The 21220-nt window shown below is 40.9% G+C and overlaps 1 protein-coding gene across 2 annotated transcripts in view; it reads right to left on the bottom strand.

Annotated features, from left to right (window-relative positions):
* Positions 1-4604: 4604 nt before the first annotated feature.
* si:ch211-278j3.3 (E3 ubiquitin-protein ligase RNF19B) overlaps positions 4605-21220 on the bottom strand; it is a 96697-nt gene continuing 80081 nt past the window's right edge. For both annotated transcript variants that reach the window (XM_062035005.1, XM_062035006.1), the window contains 6 exons: positions 19364-19511; positions 19143-19305; positions 11585-11699; positions 10321-10452; positions 5432-5666; positions 4605-5332 (listed from right to left, as the gene is read on the bottom strand). In XM_062035005.1, coding sequence (XP_061890989.1) covers positions 5140-5332; positions 5432-5666; positions 10321-10452; positions 11585-11699; positions 19143-19305; positions 19364-19511 — 986 coding nt within the window. In that variant the 3' untranslated portion in view covers positions 4605-5139. The remainder of the gene's footprint in view (positions 5333-5431; positions 5667-10320; positions 10453-11584; positions 11700-19142; positions 19306-19363; positions 19512-21220) is intronic.

The following is a 21220-nucleotide window of genomic DNA, read 5'->3' as shown; positions in this document are numbered from 1 at the left end:
AGTGGCCCCTGAGCCCAAAAGTTTAGGTTTAAGTGTTGATCGTTTTTGGTTTGGAAATATACACAAATCAAATCAAAGAATCTAAACCTTTTCAATTAGAAAAGACAAATTGATGCTAATTGTACAAATGAATGTGCATTATTTTAATGGGATTACTTTAAAAATATCTAAAGATGTCTGGTGGGATATATTGCGGTCATCTACAACCCTTGGACAAAAACAATGGAATCACCAGACTTGGAGGACGTTCATTCAGTTTGATGTTGCAGAGGAAAAGCAGATAACAGACATGACACAAAACTGTAGTCGTTTCTGGCTTTAAGAAACACTAAAATAAATCAGGACAATAAATGGTGGTAGTAAGTTTCATTTTAGGTCAAATGGAATGAAATTAAAATATGGAATCAATCAATTCTGAAGAAAAATATGGAATCGTGAAGTACAAAACAACCACTACAACACACCACTTGTCCAGTACTTTGTTGCACCACCTCTGGCTCCTATAACAGCCTGCAGTCCATAAGGCACGGACTTAACAAGTGACAAACAGTACTCTTCTTCAATCTTGCTCTTACTTTCTCTGATTGCTGTTGTCAGATCAGCTTTGCAGAATGGAGTCTTGTAAAGGACCCTTTTCTTCAATTTCCACCAGAGTTTTTTCATTGAATTGACATCCAGACTATTTGCAGGCCATGACACTGACCTTATGTATCTTTCTCCAAGGAAAGATTTAAATTGTTTTGCTCTATTGCAAGATGCATTATAATCTTGATTATGATGTCATCATCTCCAAACATCCTTTTGATTGATGGAATAAGAAAAGTGCCCAAAATGTCAATGTAAATTGCTGCATTTATCGAAGATGTAATGACAGCCATTACCTGACATGCAACCCCATACCATCAATGACTGTGGAAATGTGCATGTTTTCTTCAGGCAGTTGTCTTCATAAATCTCATTGGAACAGCACCAAACAAAAGTTCCAGCATTGTCACCTTGTCCAGTTGCAGTTTCACAATTCATCACTGAATATGACTTTCATCCAGTCATCCATATTGCATTATTTCTTTTCCTTAGCCCATTGGAACCATGTTTGTTTCCTTTTGTTTTACTATATTTACATCCCATTTCCTTTAGGCGGTTTCTTACAGTTCCATCAGACAGTCACTCCAGTTTCCACCCGTGTTTTTTTTCTTGTTTTGCTGTGCATTCTCTGTCATCAGTTTTCTGTCTAACGCTTTGATGTTTTCATTGGTCTACCAGTATGTTTGCCTTTTACAACCTTCTCATGTCATTTGTACTTGGTCCAGATTTTAGACACAGCTGACTGTGAACAACCAACATCTTTTGCAACATGGTGTGATATTTAGCATTGCGGAGAGGTTCAATCTTCCTTTGTTTCATTATCTCTCATGTTGAGGCTATGATTCATGTCAATTTACCTGGTGCAACAGCTCTCCAAGGTGTGACACCTCCTTTTTAACTGGAGACTAATGAACATATTTCATTCGATGCACGGGTTAGCTTTGGAAATGAATACTTACAAAGTGATTCCATAATTTTTTTCCTCAGAATTGAGTGATTCCATAATATGGTATTACTCTGATTGATTTTGAGGTGAATTATACCGTGTACCATTTACTTATATGATTGTGAGCTAGCATATGTTTGTATTTGGTCATATAATCCTTTAGAGGGTTATACTACTAAGGAAATATGCCCTTAGATAACTTCAAAGGTGCACATGCCCATCAAAAGCTCTCTAGAGAGTGGTGGCTCTTGGCCCTATGACAACTGGAATCCAGGTTTGGATTTAAGGAGTGATAACAAAAACATTAACAACATCTGGTAGAAAGCCCTCACAGGTAGGAGTAAAGGATAGGGGTCAGAAGGTCACCCGACTCAAACTGATCAGAGGAATAATGTCAGGGAAAGATTGACTGGCCAGATTGCCCGTCTCCAAGGCTAGAACTACAAAGAGTAAGGGTCTTCGTTTAAAAGGTATTAAAGGACAGTTGTCCAAGAGGACAGGAGAGGAGTAATCAGGCCCACTCTTTCTCCTGGAAACTGCAGTTCCAGTCTGAGGCTCGCTGAAACAAATAAAGATTTTTGTTCGACGATTCCTTGTTGGCGTCTTCTTGGCTCATCACACAGTCATTCTGTCCTGGGAGAGTGACACGACCATCAAATACACAACTATCTAAAAATGAATCTGTTACTGACTACCACAATTTACTGTCTCAATTTCTTTTAATGTTTCCTAAAGCCAGAAAGTTGCCATTTGAGATTACTAGAGTTTTGTGTTATGTCTGTTAACTGCTATTCAAACAACTGAATGAACATCCATAATTTTTTTGCCAGGGGTTGTATAACCATCTGTTTTGAAGACGATTCATGTATAATTATGAAGGTTAGTGTTTTGTGGCAATTACACGACTGGTTTCATTGAATTTCCTTGAGCGGCGGGGGGGTCTACAACCATTTTGTTTGTAAGTTTTATGAGATCGATGAAGAAAAAACTCAAAGTTTGACATTAATTATGTCATATTAATTAAAGTGTGTTAGCAAATCTCTGGTGGGTCAGCTCCAACCATGCAGTTCTAATTAGTTAGGGCACAGGTGTCAAACTCAAGGCCAGGGGGCCAGATCTGCCACGTCATTAAAGTACTTTACATTTTCTTACTAAATGTATTAGTGGTTTCCATTTTGACAGAAAAAACACATGCCTCAATGCAATCGCATATTTTTCAAACATAAATATTATTAACAAATTTTCATACATTCAAACAATGTTTTTGTTAAAATTAATACTTTTTATCTGCTTGACTTATGATTTCAAAGCAAGTTATTCATCAAATTGTCAAATTTTATAAATAGATTTTACAGCGACTATGAAAGTTACTGTAGTTTTACAGCATTTTACTGTACTTGGAAAAAAAACAGTACCACTGTTTTTTGACCATAAAACTGAGCTGCCAGTATTTTACTGTAAAAAATGGTGGTACTGTTTTGCTATTCACAATAGTACACACTAAAATCTACAGTTGTCGTTTTTACGGTAAAATCCGGCAGCTAAATTTCCAGAATTTTACTGTAAAAATGCAGTTTTATATTTACAGTAAAAAAAAAAACCACTGTAAAATTCTATCAACTGAGCTGCTGGTTTTGTACCATGAAAAAAGTGGTACTGTTTTTCCCATTTACAGTGAGATGCTAAAAACACCACCATAAAATTTACGGTAAAATGTTTGCAACTGACCTGTCAGAATTTTACTGTAAAAATGCAGTTTTATATTTACAGTAAAAAAAACACTGTAAAATTCTATCAACTGAGCTGCCAGTTTTGTACAGTGAAAAACAGTGGTACTGTTTTTTCCATTTACAGTAACATGCTGAAAAAAACACTGTAAATTTTACGGTAACATTTTTGTGACTGACCTGCCAGTTTTTTTCTGTAAAAAATGGTGGTACTGTTTTGCTATTCACAATAGTACACGGTAAAATCTACAGTTGTCGTTTTTTACGGTAAAATCCGGCAGCTAAGTTGCCAGAATTTTACTGTAAAAATGCAGTTTTATATTTACAGTAAAATAACACTGTAAATTTTACAGTAAAATTCTATCAACGGAGCTGCCAGTTTTGTACCGTGATAAAACAGAGGTACTGTTTTTTCCATTTACAGTAACCTGCTGAAAAATAAACACTCTAAATTTTAGGGTAAAATTTTTGCCAGTTTTTTACTGTTAAATCTACAAAAAAAATTACATTGCTGTACATAAAAAAACAAACCATCAAATGCAAAAGCAATTGTGTGATGATAGAACAACATAACTGCGATATGGCCCTCAATTAAAACGAGTTTGACACCCCTGAGTTAAGGGATCTTGAATTTGAACTCTTCGTTGACTCTAAACTGGGGTAACGCAGAATCACTAATATATTCAAACACAGTGTTACCGTTCAAACTGTGTGTAATGTTACAGTGGCCGACAATATTAAATCGACTTGTTAAATAAAACCTCTGCCTTGTTTTTAATGAATATTTAGGCTTACTGACCTACTGTACTTTAACGTTGGTCAATACGGTGGTACTTGGAGTGTTTTCTGAGGTGGTACTCAGTGGAAAAAAGTTTGACAACCACTGATGTAAGACATTTTGGGTCATTGAAAGCTTTTTCAAACTTTCTTGTAATCCGACCATATTTTCGGTATATTAGATGGAATTTTTACCTGACATGTTTCCACTGTCGTCTGCAGACTTCTTTAGAAGGGTCACCTTCTGGGGGGATATCACCACATGGGCTCAGGAACACTTCAGAAAACCACTGACAGTAACTACAGTTTGTCGCTGCATCTGTAAGTGCAAGTTAAAACTCTACTATGCAAAGCGAAAGCCATTCTTCAACAACACCCAGAAACGCCGCCGGCTTCGCTGGGCCCGAGCTCATCTAAGATGGACTGATGCAAAGTGGAAACCAGGTAGACTTGACAGGTCTGCCGGGTTGGCCACGCCTGTAAGAACAGCTCATAGGCAACAAGTCACAGTGGTCAGGTGACCCTTCTGAAGAAGACTGTAGATTCCATCTAATATACCAAAAATATGGTCTGATTACAAGAACATTTGAAAAAGTATATAAATAAGAAGAAATAATGAACCTTTTTGAGCTAATTGAAAGCGTGCTTTTTTTCTATCGCGTGTCCCAATACTTTTGTCCATACCATGAAGTCACGATGCACCTTTCAGGCATGAATCGCCTTCGGATGCTGACTCTGCGTCTGTCCTCCCCTGCCGTCCTTTCCAAGTGATCATGCTTTATGCGAGGGTCTCTTTATTTAATGATGGGGGGATGGGGGGGGGGGTCGCTACAGGTGAGATGAGACAACAAACAAGACGTCCGGTGAATGAATGAAGTCGCCAGCTAGCATGCTGTGAGGTTATAATGCTCTCCTGATTGCAGTGGCATGCTAACTTCCTAGCACACACAAACTATGGATCTCCTCTTCCTCATTGGTTAAAGGCATCTGGTGGGAGGGTCTGGGGAGCAGAAGGCGGGCCGAGGCCTGCGGGTCCATCCGTCTGTTCACCGCCCCCCTTTTTAGTGGGTGTTATATTCCCGTACGTAGACCCTGTGCATCATATCATACGTGGTCTGTTTCTAGAAACACGCTCCCTTCTTCCCTTCCTGGCTTGTCTCCTCCGTCCACCCCCGACTGTCCCTGCAGCGACTCGGCTGACAAGCTACGGCTGGACAGGACGCTACTAAGGCTGGACTGGCGAGCGCCTCTGGGGTGGGTCTCGATTTCCACGCGGACTTCGATGTTGGTCCCGTCCCTGCACCGACATAACAGAATCAAACACGAACAAGCCGCCATCCGTCTGGAAGTGTGAGCGCCAACCCATTCGGGAGCTATAAACGACAAAATTATTTACCTGGAAGGAAGCACTTGTGTGCGCTCTGATTGGCTGTCCTCCTGGGCGTATGCGGGACGCTCAACCGACTCCTCCTCCTTTGGGAAAAATCCGCCGAGCGGGGCGGGCGCTGCGCTGGTGCTCGGAAGGGAGCTGGTTTCCTGCACGCTGACCTCCTGGAGGCCGGAGGCGTCGCCGAGCACAGGGTTGCTCTGGGCCGTCCAGTGGTCGCTGACCACGTGAGAGAATAGAAGGTCTAAAAGGGGAGTGGAGAACTATGTCAGAACAGGATGTGGAACATACTTGATCAAAAACTGTAAAATCACTACTATCCTGCAAGGAATGTGGGATACGGCCTAAAATCTGTATCACGAAATACAAAACACAAAACCAGTGAAGTTGGTAGGTTGTGTAAATGGTAAATAAAAACAGAATACAATGATTTGCAAATCCTTTTCAACTTGTATTCAATTGAATAGACTGCAAAGACAAAATACTTAGCGTTTGAACTGGTAAACTTTGTTATTTTTTGCAAATATTAGCTCATTTGGAATTTGATGCCTGCAACATGTTTCAAAAAAGCTAGCACAAGTGGCAAAAAAGACTGAGAAAGTTGAGGAATGCTCATCAAACACTTATTTGGAACATCCCACAGGTGAACAGGCTAATTAGGAACAGGTGGGTGCCATGATTGGGTATAAAAGCAGCTTCCATGAAATGCTCAGTCATTCACAAACAAGGATGGGGCAAGGGTCACCACTTTGTGAACAAATACATGAGCAAATTGTCCAACAGTTTAAGAACAACATTTCTCAACGAGCTATTGCAAGGAATTTAGGGATTTCACCATCTACGATCCGTAATATCATCAAAAGGTCTAGAGAATCTGGAGAAGTCACTGCATGTAAGCGGCAATGCCCGTGACCTTCGATCCCTAAGGCGGTACTGCATCAACAAGTGACATCAGTGTGTAAAGGATATCACCACATGGGCTCAGGAACACTTCAAAAAACCACTCTCAGTAAATACAGTTTGTCGCTACATCTGTAAGTGAAAGTTAAAACTACTGTGCAAAGCCAATGCCATTTATCAACAACATCCAGAAACGCCACCGGCTTCGCCGGGCCCGATCTCATCTAAGATGGACTGAAGCAAAGTGGAAAAGTATTCTGTGGTCTGACAAGTCTACATTTAAAATTGTTTTTGTCCTCCAGAACAAAGAGGAAAAGAACCATTCGGTTTGTTGTATAGATTGACGATAAATGTGAAGTTATAACACTGAAACGCCCTAAGGAAGGGGTGCTTTAAAACATGGCTAGCTAGCTAGCAGCTACCATCCATCTAAATCACTAATCCTCGCCTCCTTGGCGACAAATAAAGTGAGTTTCTTACAAGTATAATCCCTGCAGGACGAGGAATAGCTAAACATGCTTCACTACACACCGTAGGAGGATACAATAGCTCCCCGGCGTCACCGCTAACAAAAGCTAGCGCGCCTGAATTTAAACAAATGCCATGGGTGGATGTACACCTGACATCCACTGTAATGATACCAACTATAAGAGCGTATCATGTCGATACCACTATGGTTACATCTATATTTTTTTATCGTCACAAAATATTTGGTCCTTTTTTAAAATTCTTATTATGTTTATAAACTCAGGAAATACGTCCCTGGACACGTGAAGACTTTGAATATGACCAATGTATGATCCTGTAACGACTTGGTATTGAATCGATACCTAAATTTGTGCTATCATCCAAAACTAATGTAAAGTATCAAACAACAGAAGAATAAGTGATTATTACACATTAACAGAAGTGTAGATAGAACATGTTGAAACGGAAAGTAAGCAGATATTAACAGTAAATGAAAAAGTAGATTAATAATCAATTTTTACAGCTTGTCCTTCATAATTTTGACAAAATAATAGAATGATAAATGACACAATATGTTACTGCATATGTCAGCAGACTAATTAGGAGTCTTTGTTTGCTTACTTACAACTAAAAGACAAGTTGTCTAGTATGTTCATTATTTTATTTAAGGACAAAATTGTTCTTTGATTGCAATAAGAAACATGTTTAATGTACCCTAAGACTTTTTCTTAAAATAAAGCTAATAATGCCATTTTTTGTGGTGCCCTTTATTACAATACCAAAATATTGGTGTCGGGACAACCCTAGTAGTATCCCGGGGAAGGGAATCAAAGCATGTGCATCTGGCCGTGATCCTCATAAAACTGTTCAATCTTTTCCTGACACATGTCTGGAGACCATCATCCCCATCCCCCAAAAAGCTGCCATAGACAGCCTGAATGATTACAGACCAATAGCCCTGACATCTGTAATCATGAAGTGTTCACAGACTGCCTCCCTGTGCTTCGACCCCCACCAGTTTGCGTGTAGGGCAAACCGGTCAACGGGGGACGCCATGGTTAAATGCTTCACACAGCGCTGAGTCACCTGGAGACCAAGAAGAGCTATGTGAGGATGCTCTTGGTGGAATACAGCAACACCATCATCCCGGATATTCTTTACAAAAAACTCCTGCAGCTCCAACTGGATGAAAAACGTCCTCTCAAGCCGCCCACAGTCGGTGAGACGCAGGACTGGATCACCCCAAGGGTGCGTCTTGAGCCCTCTACTGTACACACGACTGTACTGCGACCCACCCAACCAACTGGATTATCAAATATGCGGACGACACCGCCGTGGTTTGATGTATCCATGGTAAATTGTCTCTTTGGTGCTTCAACAACAACCTAAAGACTAAAGAGCTCATTATGGGCAGTAAAAACAGAGAGTTTATTCTGTTTTTGAGATGGTCTGTTTTGTTGAAAATATTGAATATGACACAAGTATTTCACACTGAATTTGTTTTCAATGAAATTGTCAGCATAATTTGATGTGATAAAGACACAAACAAACCTCCACATCCATGAAACAATAACTCAAACTACCTCATCCTGAACTCTTGCATCTTTTATTGCACACTTTATGTACATCCGTTGCACCTTCCGTATATATATTTTATATTTATTGCGCTACCCTTCAGTTTTTCTACTCATCGCACTTTCAGTATTCATTTTCTTGTAGCATTTTTTATATATCTGTTTTTAGTGCCATTTTCATGCTTGTGTCTTTGTGTGGCTCTGTGGGAGTACCTCCCCCCTAGTCTTGTTGGAACCCCCCAGTTCAATGACAGTGAAGGTGAATCTAAATCTCTTAACATGAGGAGCATACACACAGGAAGGAATGCATTTGTTCTTTTGTGGTGTAAAAAAGAATGTGTCCATCAACAAATGTTAACCATAGAATCAAATAATTCATACACCGTGTCCAATCTTATTGAACCGTTCATACACTAAATCGTATCGCAACGAATCCTTCTGTTTTATACATAAATCGTTTTTTAATCGCATCGTAACCAATGTATTGAGATGCGAATTGAATCGTCCATCACAAATAGATTTACAAAACACAAAACCAGTGAAGTTGGCACGTTGTGTAATTTGTAAATAAATCCAGAATACATCCATCCATCCATTTTCTACCGCTTGTCCCTTTTGGGGTCGCGGGGGGTGCCTATCTCAGCTGCATTTGAGCGGAAGGCAGGGTACACCCTGGACAAGTCGCCACCTCATCACAGGGCCAACACATATAGACAGACACCATTCACACTCACATTCACACACTAGGGACCATTTAGTGTTGCCAATCAACCTATCCCCATGTGCATGTCTTTGGAGGCGGGAGGAAGCCGGAGTACCCGGAGGGAACCCACGCAGTCACGGGGAGAATATGCAAACTCCACACAGAAAGATCCCGAGCCCGGGATTGAATTCAGGACTACTCAGGACCTTCGTATTGTGAGGCACATGCACTAACCCCTGTGCCACCGAGCTGCCCTGAATCAAGAATACAATGATTTGCAAATCCCTTTCAACTTATATTCAATTGAATAAGTTTCTGGGTGTTGTTGATGAATGGCTTTGGCTTTGCATAGTAGAGTTTTAACTTGCACTTACAAATGTAGCGACGCACTGTAGTTACTGACAGTGGTTTTCTGAAGTGTTCCTGAGCCCATGTGGTGATATCCTTTACACACTGATGTCACTTTTTGATGCACTACCGCCTGAGGGATCAAAGGTCACGGGCAATCAATGTTACGTGCAGTGATTTTTTCAGATTCTTTGAACCTTTTGTTACAGACCGTACGTAGATGGTGAAACCCCTGAATTCCTTGCAATAGCTTGTTGAGAAATGTTCTTAATTTGCTCATGCATTTGTTCACAAAGTGGTGACCCTCACCCCATCCTTGTTTGTGAATGACTGAGCATTTCATGGAAGTTGCTTTTATACCCATCCATGGCACCCACCTGTTCCCAATTAGTCTGTTCACCTGTAGCATGTTCCAAATAAGTGTTTGATGAGCATTCCTCAACTTTCTCAGTCTTTTTTGCCACTTGTGCCAGCTTTATTGAAACATGTTGCAGGCATCAACTTCTAAATGAGCTAATATTTGCAAAAAATAACAAAGTTTTCCAGTTCGAACGTTAAATATCTTGTCTTTTGCAGTCTATTCAATTGAATATAGGTTGAAAATGATTTGCAAATCATTGTATTCTGTTTTTATTTACCATTTACACAACGTGCCAACTTCACTAATTTTGGGGTTTTGTATAAACCCCAAAAAGCGTAGGAAAAAGTAGTGACTTTTATTTTGGAAAATACAATAATTAAATATGAACTGATTAAAATCATCAGAAATAATATCATGTCATCCAAAACGGATCTAATCTAATGTCATCTGAATGCAACTGGCCTCGTAATATTATTTTTTTTGGCAACAGTTTGATATTTAAAGAATCAAATAGGGATCAGTTACATGTGAGTCGTGAACTTACAGCTAGCCAAGTCCTCCAGTTGAATCTTGTGTGTGTCAGGGGACTCGCTGTTGGGTCGACACCAGCCGTTCCTGCAGAGCGACATGGGCACCACACCGTACACGTACGTCAACATGAGCGGCATGCCTACACCTGCAAAACAAACAAAAAAATCAAGCAATTTGACAGAGAGAATTAGACATACAGTATAGTTTCTTACTGTGATACAACAGAGTAAACACTAGAGGGAGCCTTTCCAAGACAGGGTACTATTTAAATACCGGTAGGCCTTATCCTGTATGTCAGGCCTGGGCAAATATTTTGACTCCCACATTGAGAGAAAACATTTTTTCTGGGGGGCCAATGTGTGTGTATAAATGATATATACACATTTATCTGTAAAAATCTGCTGTACAGTATGTGTGTTTGGGTCCCTTTTTTTCAGGAACACTAATACCAAATTGTCCCAATGTCTGATATAGTTCTAAAAAAGTTATGACAGACCACCTCAAAAAAACGGAATGGAATTTTACGGTTTGTTACTGAATGGGACACCCAAAATGTACATGTAAATAAAGCAAGTGGGATTTACAATATTCACTATGAACAATAAAACACTGAATATTAACAACATATGAACGTCGCTCCTCTTTTACTTCTCAGACCAGCTACTCAATAGTTGTGTATCTTTTACAATCAAGCAAAACACAACAAAAATGTAAAAAACAGCAAAATATGAATGCAATGTGTAATAAACACCAACAATATGACATATTATCAATTTTATGCAGAAATTTGTTGTAAAAATCTGCTTCCGCATCTGTTCCTGACACATGCGTCTGGGGCTGGCTGCTCTGAAAACAAACCACGCCCACTCTGCTTTGTTCCTGGTCTGAGCTGCTGTGACGTAGATTACCGTAATAACTCCTATAACACCCAAAAGCACAGATTTCAAACATTGAAATACTTTCTATAGTTCAAGACTCACGGTCATTTAAAAACATCACTGCACATCATAATGGCAGCTACAGTTTTGATGTTAAAGGTCTAAAAAAATGATGTCGGAAGTCCGGCGGGCCGGATTGCCCAGGTCTGCTGTATGTGCAAGTTTTCAGAGTCCATCCTTAACCCCTGACCAATCGCAACAAATTAGGCATGGTCAAGGACGTTGCCTCGATGCAAAATATTTGGGAATGTATGCGTGTGGTCATCAAAATGCTACCTTGTGATACAAAAGCACCAACAATTTGTTGTATAATTCTCATCCCACTCAATTCCTCCTTACCTACAGTGACCGCTGCTATGACGGGCGACACAAACACTGACATCATCACGCCGCTGGCCACCGTCAAGTAGTGCTTACTTCCTGAGATATTGTTCTTCTTACAGCGACCATGGACCTTCAAAAACAAAAACACAATAGTTCAATTGTTGGTGAAAATGATCATAATCTATAGCATATATATAACCCAGCATTCAAACATTACATGATAACTATAACCTGATCTTATGCCAAACATCATTCAAAATCATCAAGATTCTTGTTGTGCTTTAGGACAAACTGTGAAAGTATATAGATTAGTGAAAAATTATGCCTGGCTTGCTTTAATTTAAGATGAAAATGTCTGAAAATTGCTAAAAATAGATAATAACTTTTGACCTTTAAACCTGCTGTCTTGGACATATTGAGCCAGATATTAAAAATCAACAGGGTTCTTGTTGAGCTTTAGGACAAACTGTGAAGGTCTGTAGATCAGTAAAAAATTATGCCTGACTTGCTTTAATTTAAGACGAAAATGCTCTAAAAAAAAACAAGAATAACGTGTACAGTCGTGGTCAAAAGTTTACATACACTTTTAAAGAATATACATTAATGTATGTCATGGCTGTCTTGAGTTACCAATAATTTCTACAACTCTTACTTTTTTGTGATAGAGTGATTGGAGCCCATACTTGTTCGTCACAAAAAACATTCATGAAGTTTGGTTCTTTTTTCTGAATTTATTATGGGTCTACTGAAAATGTGACCAAATCTGCTGGGTCAAAAGTATACATACAGCAATGTTAATATTTGGTTACATGTCCCTTGGCAAGTTTTACTGAAATAAGGCGCTTTTGGTAGCCATCCACAAGCTTCTGGCAAGCTTCTGGTAGAATTTTTGACCACTCTTCTTGACAAAATTGGTGCAGTTCAGCTAAATGTGTTGGTTTTCTGACATAGACTTGTTTCTTCAGCAATGTCTACATGTTTTCAATGGGGTTTAAGTCAGGACTTTGGGAAGGCCATCCTAAAACTGTTATGTACTGAGAAGGAGTTGACGGCACAGACACCAGGGGGCAGTAAAGTTCTATGATTTATTATATATATATGACAATGTTTATATAATAATCATAAACAATACTAACTAGAACTATAGAATGGAGTGTGTGACAAAACCCAAGAGTGTGTATGTTTGAGGCTATGTGTATGGTTAGCTGAAGAGTGTGTTACCAAGTGTTGAGGAGAGCGAGAGGAGGGACAAAGCAGGAGGGCAGTCCGTGCACAGGCAAGCTGTCGAGGGCAGGAGAGAAGCAACAAAGTCCGTGTCCAGACGAGGGTCGAGGATCGAGGAAGGCAGTCCAAATCCACAGGGGAACAACGGGAGATCACAAAGGGTAAGACTCGGGAAGGCACTGTGGGAGGACAACAAGGACGTCAGAGACGGAGGGAAAACGCAGAGAGAAACAGCGAGCATAAGGCTTGTCGGCTTACGGTACACAAAGGGTAATTAAGTTCCCGCAAGGATCCTTGGGTCCACTGGTCTTTATACAGCTCGCCCTCATCAGTCCCAGGGGTGCAGATTGCAGATCGGCCACCCCCTTGCCGGCATGTGGGCGTGACGCGGCCAGCGCGAGCAGGGGCGTGTCTCGGCGCGCTGCCAGCGGAGGTGTGGCAGACCCAGCTGCCAGGGGAAAGCGGGTTCGAGCCTGCGCCGTGACAAAAACCTTCATTGTAGCCTAATTTAGCCATTCCTTTACCACTTTTGACGTTTGTTTGGGGTCATTGTCCTGTTGGAACACCCAACTGCGCACAAGACCCAACCTCCGGGCTGATGATTTTAGGTTGTCCTGAAGAATTTGGAGGTGATCCTCCTTTTTATTGTCCCATATACTCTCTGTAAAGCACCAGTTCCATTGGCAGCAAAACAGGCCCAAAGCATAATACTACCACCACCATGCTTGACGGCAGGAGTGGTGTTCCTGGGATTAAAGGCCTCACCTTTTCTCCTCCAAACATATTGCTGGGTATTGTGACCAAACAGCTCAATTTTTGTTTCTTCTGACCACAGAACTTTCCTCCAGAAGGTCTTATCTTTGTCCATGTGATCAGCAGCAAACTTTAGACGAGCCTTAAGGTGTCGCTTCTGGAGCAAGGGCTTCCTTCTTGCATGGCAGCCACTCAGTCCATGGCTATGCAAATCACGCTTGACTGTGGACACTCAATCAATCAATCAATCAATATTTATTTATATAGCCCTAAATCACAAGTGTCTCAAAGGGCTGCACAAGCCACAACGACATCCGCGGTACAGAGCCCACATAAGGGCAAGGAAAAACTCACCCCAGTGGGACGTCGATGTGAATGACTATGAGAAACCTTGGAGAGGACCGCATATGTGGGTAACCCCCCCTCTAGGGGAGACCGAAAGCAATGGATGTCGAGTGGGTCTGACATAATATTGTGAAAGTCCAGTCCATAGTGGATCTAACATAATAGTGAGAGTCCAGTCCATAGTGGGGCCAGCAGGAAACCATCCCGAGCGGAGACGGGTCAGCAGCGCAGAGATGTCCCTAACCGATGCACACCCCAGGTTCCGACTCTGACACACTGACACCTGTGTTCCAGCAGCTTCCAATTCATTGCAGACGTGGTTTTTGGTGGTTCTCGGTTGACTCTTGATCATCCAGACCAATTTTCTCTCAGCAGCAAGTGATAGCTTGTGTTTTCTTCCTGATCGTGGCAGTGACAAAACTGTGCGATGCACTTTATACTTACGAACAATTGTCTGCACAGTTGCTCTTGGGACCTTAAGCTGCTTTGAAATGGCTTGAAGTGACTTTCCTGACTTGTTCAAGTCAATGATTAGTTTTTTCAGATCTGTGCTGAGTTCCTTTGACTTTCCCATTGTCGCGTTTGTAACCGAGTCTAATGACTGCATCACATGAGCCCTATTTAAATGGGCTCAGAGAAGTCAACAGGTGTCGTCAATGAAGCTAATTTGATTTGATTATAACTTTTCTACATTACCAAAATTGATAATGTAATTGGCCACCTGCATTGACGCACATATGAACTTGAAGTGCCATCCCATTGCTAACCCATAGGGTTTAATGTGATGTCGGTCCACCTTTTGCAGCTATTACAGCTTCAACTCTTCTGGGAAGGCTGTCCACAAGGTTGTGGAGTGTGTTTATAGGAATTTTCCACCATTCTTCCAAAAGCACATTGGTGAGGTCAATCACTGATATTGTCCGAGAAGGCCTGGCTCTCAGTCTCCGTTCTAATTCATCCCAAAGGTGTTCTTTTGGGTACAGGTCGGGACTCTGTGCAGGCCAGTCAAGTTCATCCACACCAGACTCTGTCATCCATGTCTGTATGGACCTTGCTTTGTGCACTAGTGCACAGTCAGGTTGGAAGAGGAAGGGGCCCGCTCCAAACTGTTCCCACAAGGTTGGGAGCATGGAATTGTCCAAAATGTTTTGGTATCCTGGAGCATTCAAAGTTCATTTCACTGGAACTAAGGGGCCAAGCCCAACTCCTGAAAAACAACCCTACACCATAATTCCTGATCCACCATATTTCACACTCGGCACAATGCAGTCCGAAATGTAGCGTTCTCCTGGCAAACTCCAAACCCAGACTCGTCCATCCAATTGCCAGATGGAAAAGCGTGATTCATCACTCCAGAGAACGCGTCTCCACTGCTCTAGAGTCCAGTGGCGACGTGCTTTACACCACTGAATCCGACGCTTTGCATTGGACTTGGGGATGTATGGCTTAGATGCAGCTGCTCAAAGACATGGAAACCCATTCCATGAAGCTCTCTGCGTACTGTACGTGGGCTAATTGGAAGGTCACATGAAGTTTGGAGCTCTGTAGCAACTGACTGTGCAGAAAGTCTTTGCACTATGCGCTTCAGCATCCGCTGACCCCTCTCTGTCAGTCGACGTGGCCTACCACTTGGTGGCTGAGTTGCTGTTGTTCCCAAACTCTTCCATTTTTTTATAATAAAGCCCAAAGTTGACTTTGGAATATTTAGGGGTGAAGAAATTTCATGACTAAATTTGTTGAACAGGTGGCATCCTATGACGGTTCCATGCTGGAAATCACTGTAGAAACAGTCTCCATGCCTAAGTGCTTGATGTTATACACCTGTGGCCGGGCCAAGTGATTAGGACACCTGATTCTGATCATTTGGTAGGGTGGCCAAATACTTTTGGCAATATAGTGTATGTTGCTGTATGTATACTTTTGACCGAGCAGATTTGGTCACATTTTCAGTAGACCCATAATAAATTCATAAAAGAACCAAACTTCATGAATGTTTTTTGTGACCAACAAGTATGAGCTCCAATCATTCTATCACAAAAAAATAAGAGTTTATTGGAAACTCAAGACAGCCATGACATTATGTCCTTCACAAGTGTATGTAAACTTTTGACCACGACTGTATATTTCATATTTTTGGTGACTGTAACATTACAGATAGTTTGAACAGTAACGCTGTGCTTGAGTAAAGGAAAAGAAAACTCTTTACTTTAATCAAGTGATATTTTTTTGGCTTAGATGGAGCCCGTGTACCACATCACTCACTGCCTTAGACCCCTGCTGTCTTGGCCATCTTGAGCTAGATATCATTCAAAGTCAATAGGGTTCTTGCTGGGCTTTAACCTCCTTGAAACTGGCCTCCATGTAGTGGACATCATATTTTGGGTTGTGTAGACCATTATACAACATTTTTCTCTACCTGGTTTCCACTTATGAGGTCATTATACTGCCAATTTGTGGTGGAGGAAGAATATACCACTTAACATGTTGGATTCAAGATGGCTGAAAACACATCCAAAAGTTCAGATGGCAACTTTCTTTTTCATTTGTTTTTATACGAAATGTTCTCTTCTTCCATCCATGATGCCAGACATCAATCAAAATAAATTTAAGGTTTTTGCTTTAATGATAAGACAATATTTCTCGAAAGCTTGAAAATGAATTGACTTAAGAAACATATGCACAATGTGTTCATTGGCCCCCTCAAACCTTCGCCATGTTGTGCCAGACATCACTTAAAATCAACAGTGCGCTTGATTTGACATTCAGAAAACAACAACACCCATAAATGTTCAGAGCAGTCTAACATTGTGTAAAGGAGCACAGACCAAGTGGTGTGACCTTTGAACCTGCCTACATCTTGGCATTCATCATTCAAAATCAATATAGTTCTTGCTTTTAATACAGGAGAAAAAATGTCAGAAAGTTGACTCATAGCTCTGACTGGATAATAACTGTAAATGTATTGCTCTGTTTTTACCTTTGACTCCGGCTACCTTGGCCATGATGTGCCACATAAAATGAATAGGATTCTTGCTTCGATATAAGACAATAAACAGAGTAAGGTTTTGACATTGATTGACAAGGACCACATATTTCAAAAGAATGTGGCTTTTGACCTCAGCCATTTTGACCACCATTAAAATCAATAGGGTTCTTGCTTTGATGTAGGACCATAAACCCATAAAGTACAAAACCCAAAACCAGTTTAATTGGCACGTTGTGTAATTCGTAAATAAAAACAGAATACAATGATTTGCAAATCCTTTTCAACTTATATTCAATTGAACAAACTGCAAAGACAAGATATTTATTTGTTCGAACTGAGAAACATTTTTTTTTTTGCCACGCTGTTGGAACACGTGCAGAATGTGGCCTGGCATTGTCTTGCTGATATAAGCAGGGGCGACCATGAAAAAGACGTTGCTTGGATGGCAACATATGTTTCTCCAAAACCTATATGTACCTTTCAGCATCAATGGTGCCTTCACAGATGTGTAAGTTACCCATGCCTTGGGCACTAATACACCCCCATACCATCACAGATGCTGACTTTTGAACTTTGCGCCTATAACAATGGTTATTTTCCTCGTTGTTCCGGAGGACACAACGTCCACAGTTTCCAAAAACAATTTGAAATGTGGACACATCAGACCACAGAACACTTTTCCACTTTGCATCAGTCCATCTTAGATGAGCGAAGCCGGCGGCCTTTCTGGGTGTTGTTGAATGGGTTTTGCTTTGCAAAGTAGTGTCTTAACACGCGAAGTCCCAGAGAAGGGTCAATTGACATTTTTACCTAGAAAACACACAAGAGGGTCATTTGACCCCTAGTCCCCCCTGTGGACACTCCTTTTGTTATGAAAATGTGGCTGTTAGTGGCACACGGCAGGGGGCCACTTGAGCCTGTGTGGGGGAGGGGACCTTACAGCTCAAGCTTTAGTTCTGAGGTAGGTTGTGTGTGTTTTTGCAAGGATCAACAGAATGAAGGGATCAACACTCTGACATTTATTGTTAAAAAAAATACAAAACAAAACATATTTACAAAGAATGAAAAAGCAACTGTTTTCCCAGTTTTGGTGTGGAGGGTTGTTGCAGAAGCAATTGTTATTTTTGTGTGCCAAAAATAGTTTAAAAAAAAAAATTTACAAAGAAAAAAGCATATTTACAAAGAATGAAAAACCATGTCCATGTAAACGTGACTGACATACATTTGAGCAGTCACTCACAATCCTGGCACTGCCATTGCTCCTTTCGGCATTTCCCACATGTATAATTTTTCTGTCTACCTAGACAAACTGCCCCTAACAGCCTCATTACCATAACAAAATGAGTGATTAGTGTATTCGGGAAAAGCGTCGGGCCAAATGACCCCTCTCTGGGTCTTCTAGGTAGACAGAAAAATGCTGGGACTTCTAGTGTTAACTTGCACTTACAGATGTAGCGACCAACTGTAGTTACTGACAGTTATTTTCTGAAGTGTTCCTGAGCTCATGTGGTGATATCCTTTACACACTGATATCGCTTTTTGATGCAGTACCGCCTGAGGGATTAAGTTCAAGGGCATTCAATGTTGGTTTTCGTCCATGCCGCTACGTGCAGTGATTTCTCCAGATTCTCTGAACCTTGTGATGATATTACAGACCGTAGATGGTGAAATCCCTAAATTCCTTGCAATAGCTTGTTGAGAAATGTTGTTCTTAAACTGTTGGACAATTTGCTCATGCATCTGTTCACAAAGTGGTGACCCTCGTCCCATCCTTGTTTGTGAATGACTGAGCATTTCATGGAAGCTGCTTTTATACCCAATTATGGCACCCACGTGTTCCCAATTAGCCTGTTCACCTGTGGGATGTTCCAAATAATTGTTTGATGAGCATTCCTCAACTTTCTCCGTCTTTTTTGCCTTTTGTGCCAGTTTTTTTGAAACATGTTGCAGGCATCAAATTCCAAATTAGCTAATATTTGCAAAAAATAACTAAGTATACCGGTTCGAACATTAAGTATCTTGTCTTTGCAGTCTATTCAATTGAATATAATTTGAAAAGGATTAGAAAATCATTGTATTCTGTTTTTATTTACCATTTACACAACGTGCCAACTTCACTGGTTTTGGGGTTTGTATATGAGAGTGCTGCCAAGGACTAAAGCTCTTACCAGTTTGAACTTTGATTCCACCCAAAACAATCCTCTTGCTCCAGGCATAGTTCAAAATCAACAGGCTTCTTGTTGGGACGTAGAGAAACAGGTGTACCTTGCGTCCCATGTAGATGGGTATGCCCACTATGATGACGGGTATAGCGATGCCCGCTATGAGGGAGATTACCACGGGAGCTCCCAGCAGCATGCCCACCTGCCACAGGACTTTGCGTGTTTGCGACCACGGCTTCTTCCCCCAGAACGTACACCCTGAGGGACTGGGGGCACACGTATATATTAGATGATATTATTGATTAAAATAAGAAATGGTCATACCTGAGGTAGTGCACATCGGTGATCTCTTGCATACACAGCCAGCAGAACTGACAGGCGCACACAGTGCAGTTCATGCGATTACAGCTGCCGTCGTTGGTCTTCATGATGTAGGCGCCACAGCGAGGGCAGGGCTTGATCTCCTCTGCATCTGCAACAATGCCATTAAATAATCATTACTATATCAAGTGTGTGTAACACACACAGTCATTGAAGGCATCCAAACTATGAATGAACACATGTGGAGTTATGTTCTTAACAAAAAAGGTGAAATAACTGGAAACATGTTTTATATTCTAGTTTCTTCAAAATAGCCACCCTTTGCTCTGATTAGTGTTTTGCACACTCTTGGCATTCTCTCGGCGAGCTTCAAGAGGGAGTCACCTGAAATGGTTTTCACTTCACAAGTGTGCTCGAAGCTCATCGAGAGAATGCCAAGAGTGTGCAAAAAAGTAATCAGACCAAAGGATGGCTATTTTGAAGAAACTAGAATATAAATCCAGTTATTTCACCTTTTTTTGTTAAGTACATAACTCCACATGTGTTAATTCATAGTTTTGATGCCTTCAGTGACAATCTACAATGTTAAAATAAAATAAAATAAAGAAAACGCATTGAATGAGAAGGTGTGTCCAATTGTTTGGCCTGTATTTTATATAGAAGTAGATATTGTATCATTATTATAATTACTGCTTAAATTAGGTCAGTGGTATTAGGACACAAAAGAAAGAAAGTTGTGACTTTAAAAAATATATTAAAAAAAGGTTGTATATGTTATGAGAACAAAAATGTTATGGTAAATGGGTTAAATGGTAAATGGGTTATACTTGTATAGCGCTTTTCTACCTTCAAGGTACTCAAAGCGCTTTGACACTATTTCCACATTCACCCATTCACACACACATTCACACACTGATGGCGGGAGCTGCCATGCAAGGCGCTAACCCCAACCCATCAGGAGCAAGGGTGAAGTGTCTTGCTCAAGGACACGACGGACTTGACGAGGTTGGTAGAAGGTGGGGATTGAACCAGGAACCCTCAGGTTGCTGGCACGGCCACTCTCCCAACCGTGCCACGCCGTTGGGAGAGTCATCATGTTATACTTAGTTGGTGCTGCATCATACACACACATTATATATATCCATCCATCCATTTTCTACCGCTTGTCCCTTTTGGGGTCGCGGGGGGTGCTGGAGCCTATCTCAGCTGCATTCGGGCGGAAGGCAGGGTACACCCTGGACAAGTTGCCATCTCATCGCAGGGCCAACACAGATAGACAGACAACATTCACACTCACATTCACACACTAGGGCCAATTTAGTGTTGCCAATAAACCTATCCCCAGGTGCATGTTTTTGGCGGTGGGAGGAAGCCGGAGTACCCGGAGGGAACCCACGCAGTCACGGGGAGAACATGCAAACTCCACACAGAAAGATCCCGAGCCCGGGATTGAACCCAGGACTACTCAGGACCTTCGTATTGTGAGGCACATGCACTAACCCCTGTCCCACCATGCTGCCCCCATTATTTATATATATATATATATATATATATATATATATATATATATATATATATATATATATATATATATATATATATATATATATATATATATATATACACTACCGTTCAAAAGTTTGGGGTCACATTGAAATGTCCTTATTTTTCAATGAAGATAACTTTAAACTAGTCTTAACTTTAAAGAAATACACTCTATACATTGCTAATGTGGTAAATGACTTCTAGCTGCAAATGTCTGGTTTTTGGTGCAATATCTACATAGGTGGGTAGAGGCCCATTTCCAGCAACTATCACTCCAGTGTTCTAATGGTACAATGTGTTTGCTCATTGGCTCAG

The sequence above is a fragment of the Entelurus aequoreus genome, linkage group LG23 (assembly GCF_033978785.1).
Source record: "Entelurus aequoreus isolate RoL-2023_Sb linkage group LG23, RoL_Eaeq_v1.1, whole genome shotgun sequence".
NCBI classification, from domain to species: domain Eukaryota; kingdom Metazoa; phylum Chordata; class Actinopteri; order Syngnathiformes; family Syngnathidae; genus Entelurus; species Entelurus aequoreus.
This window is presented reverse-complemented; position numbering and strand designations above follow the sequence as displayed.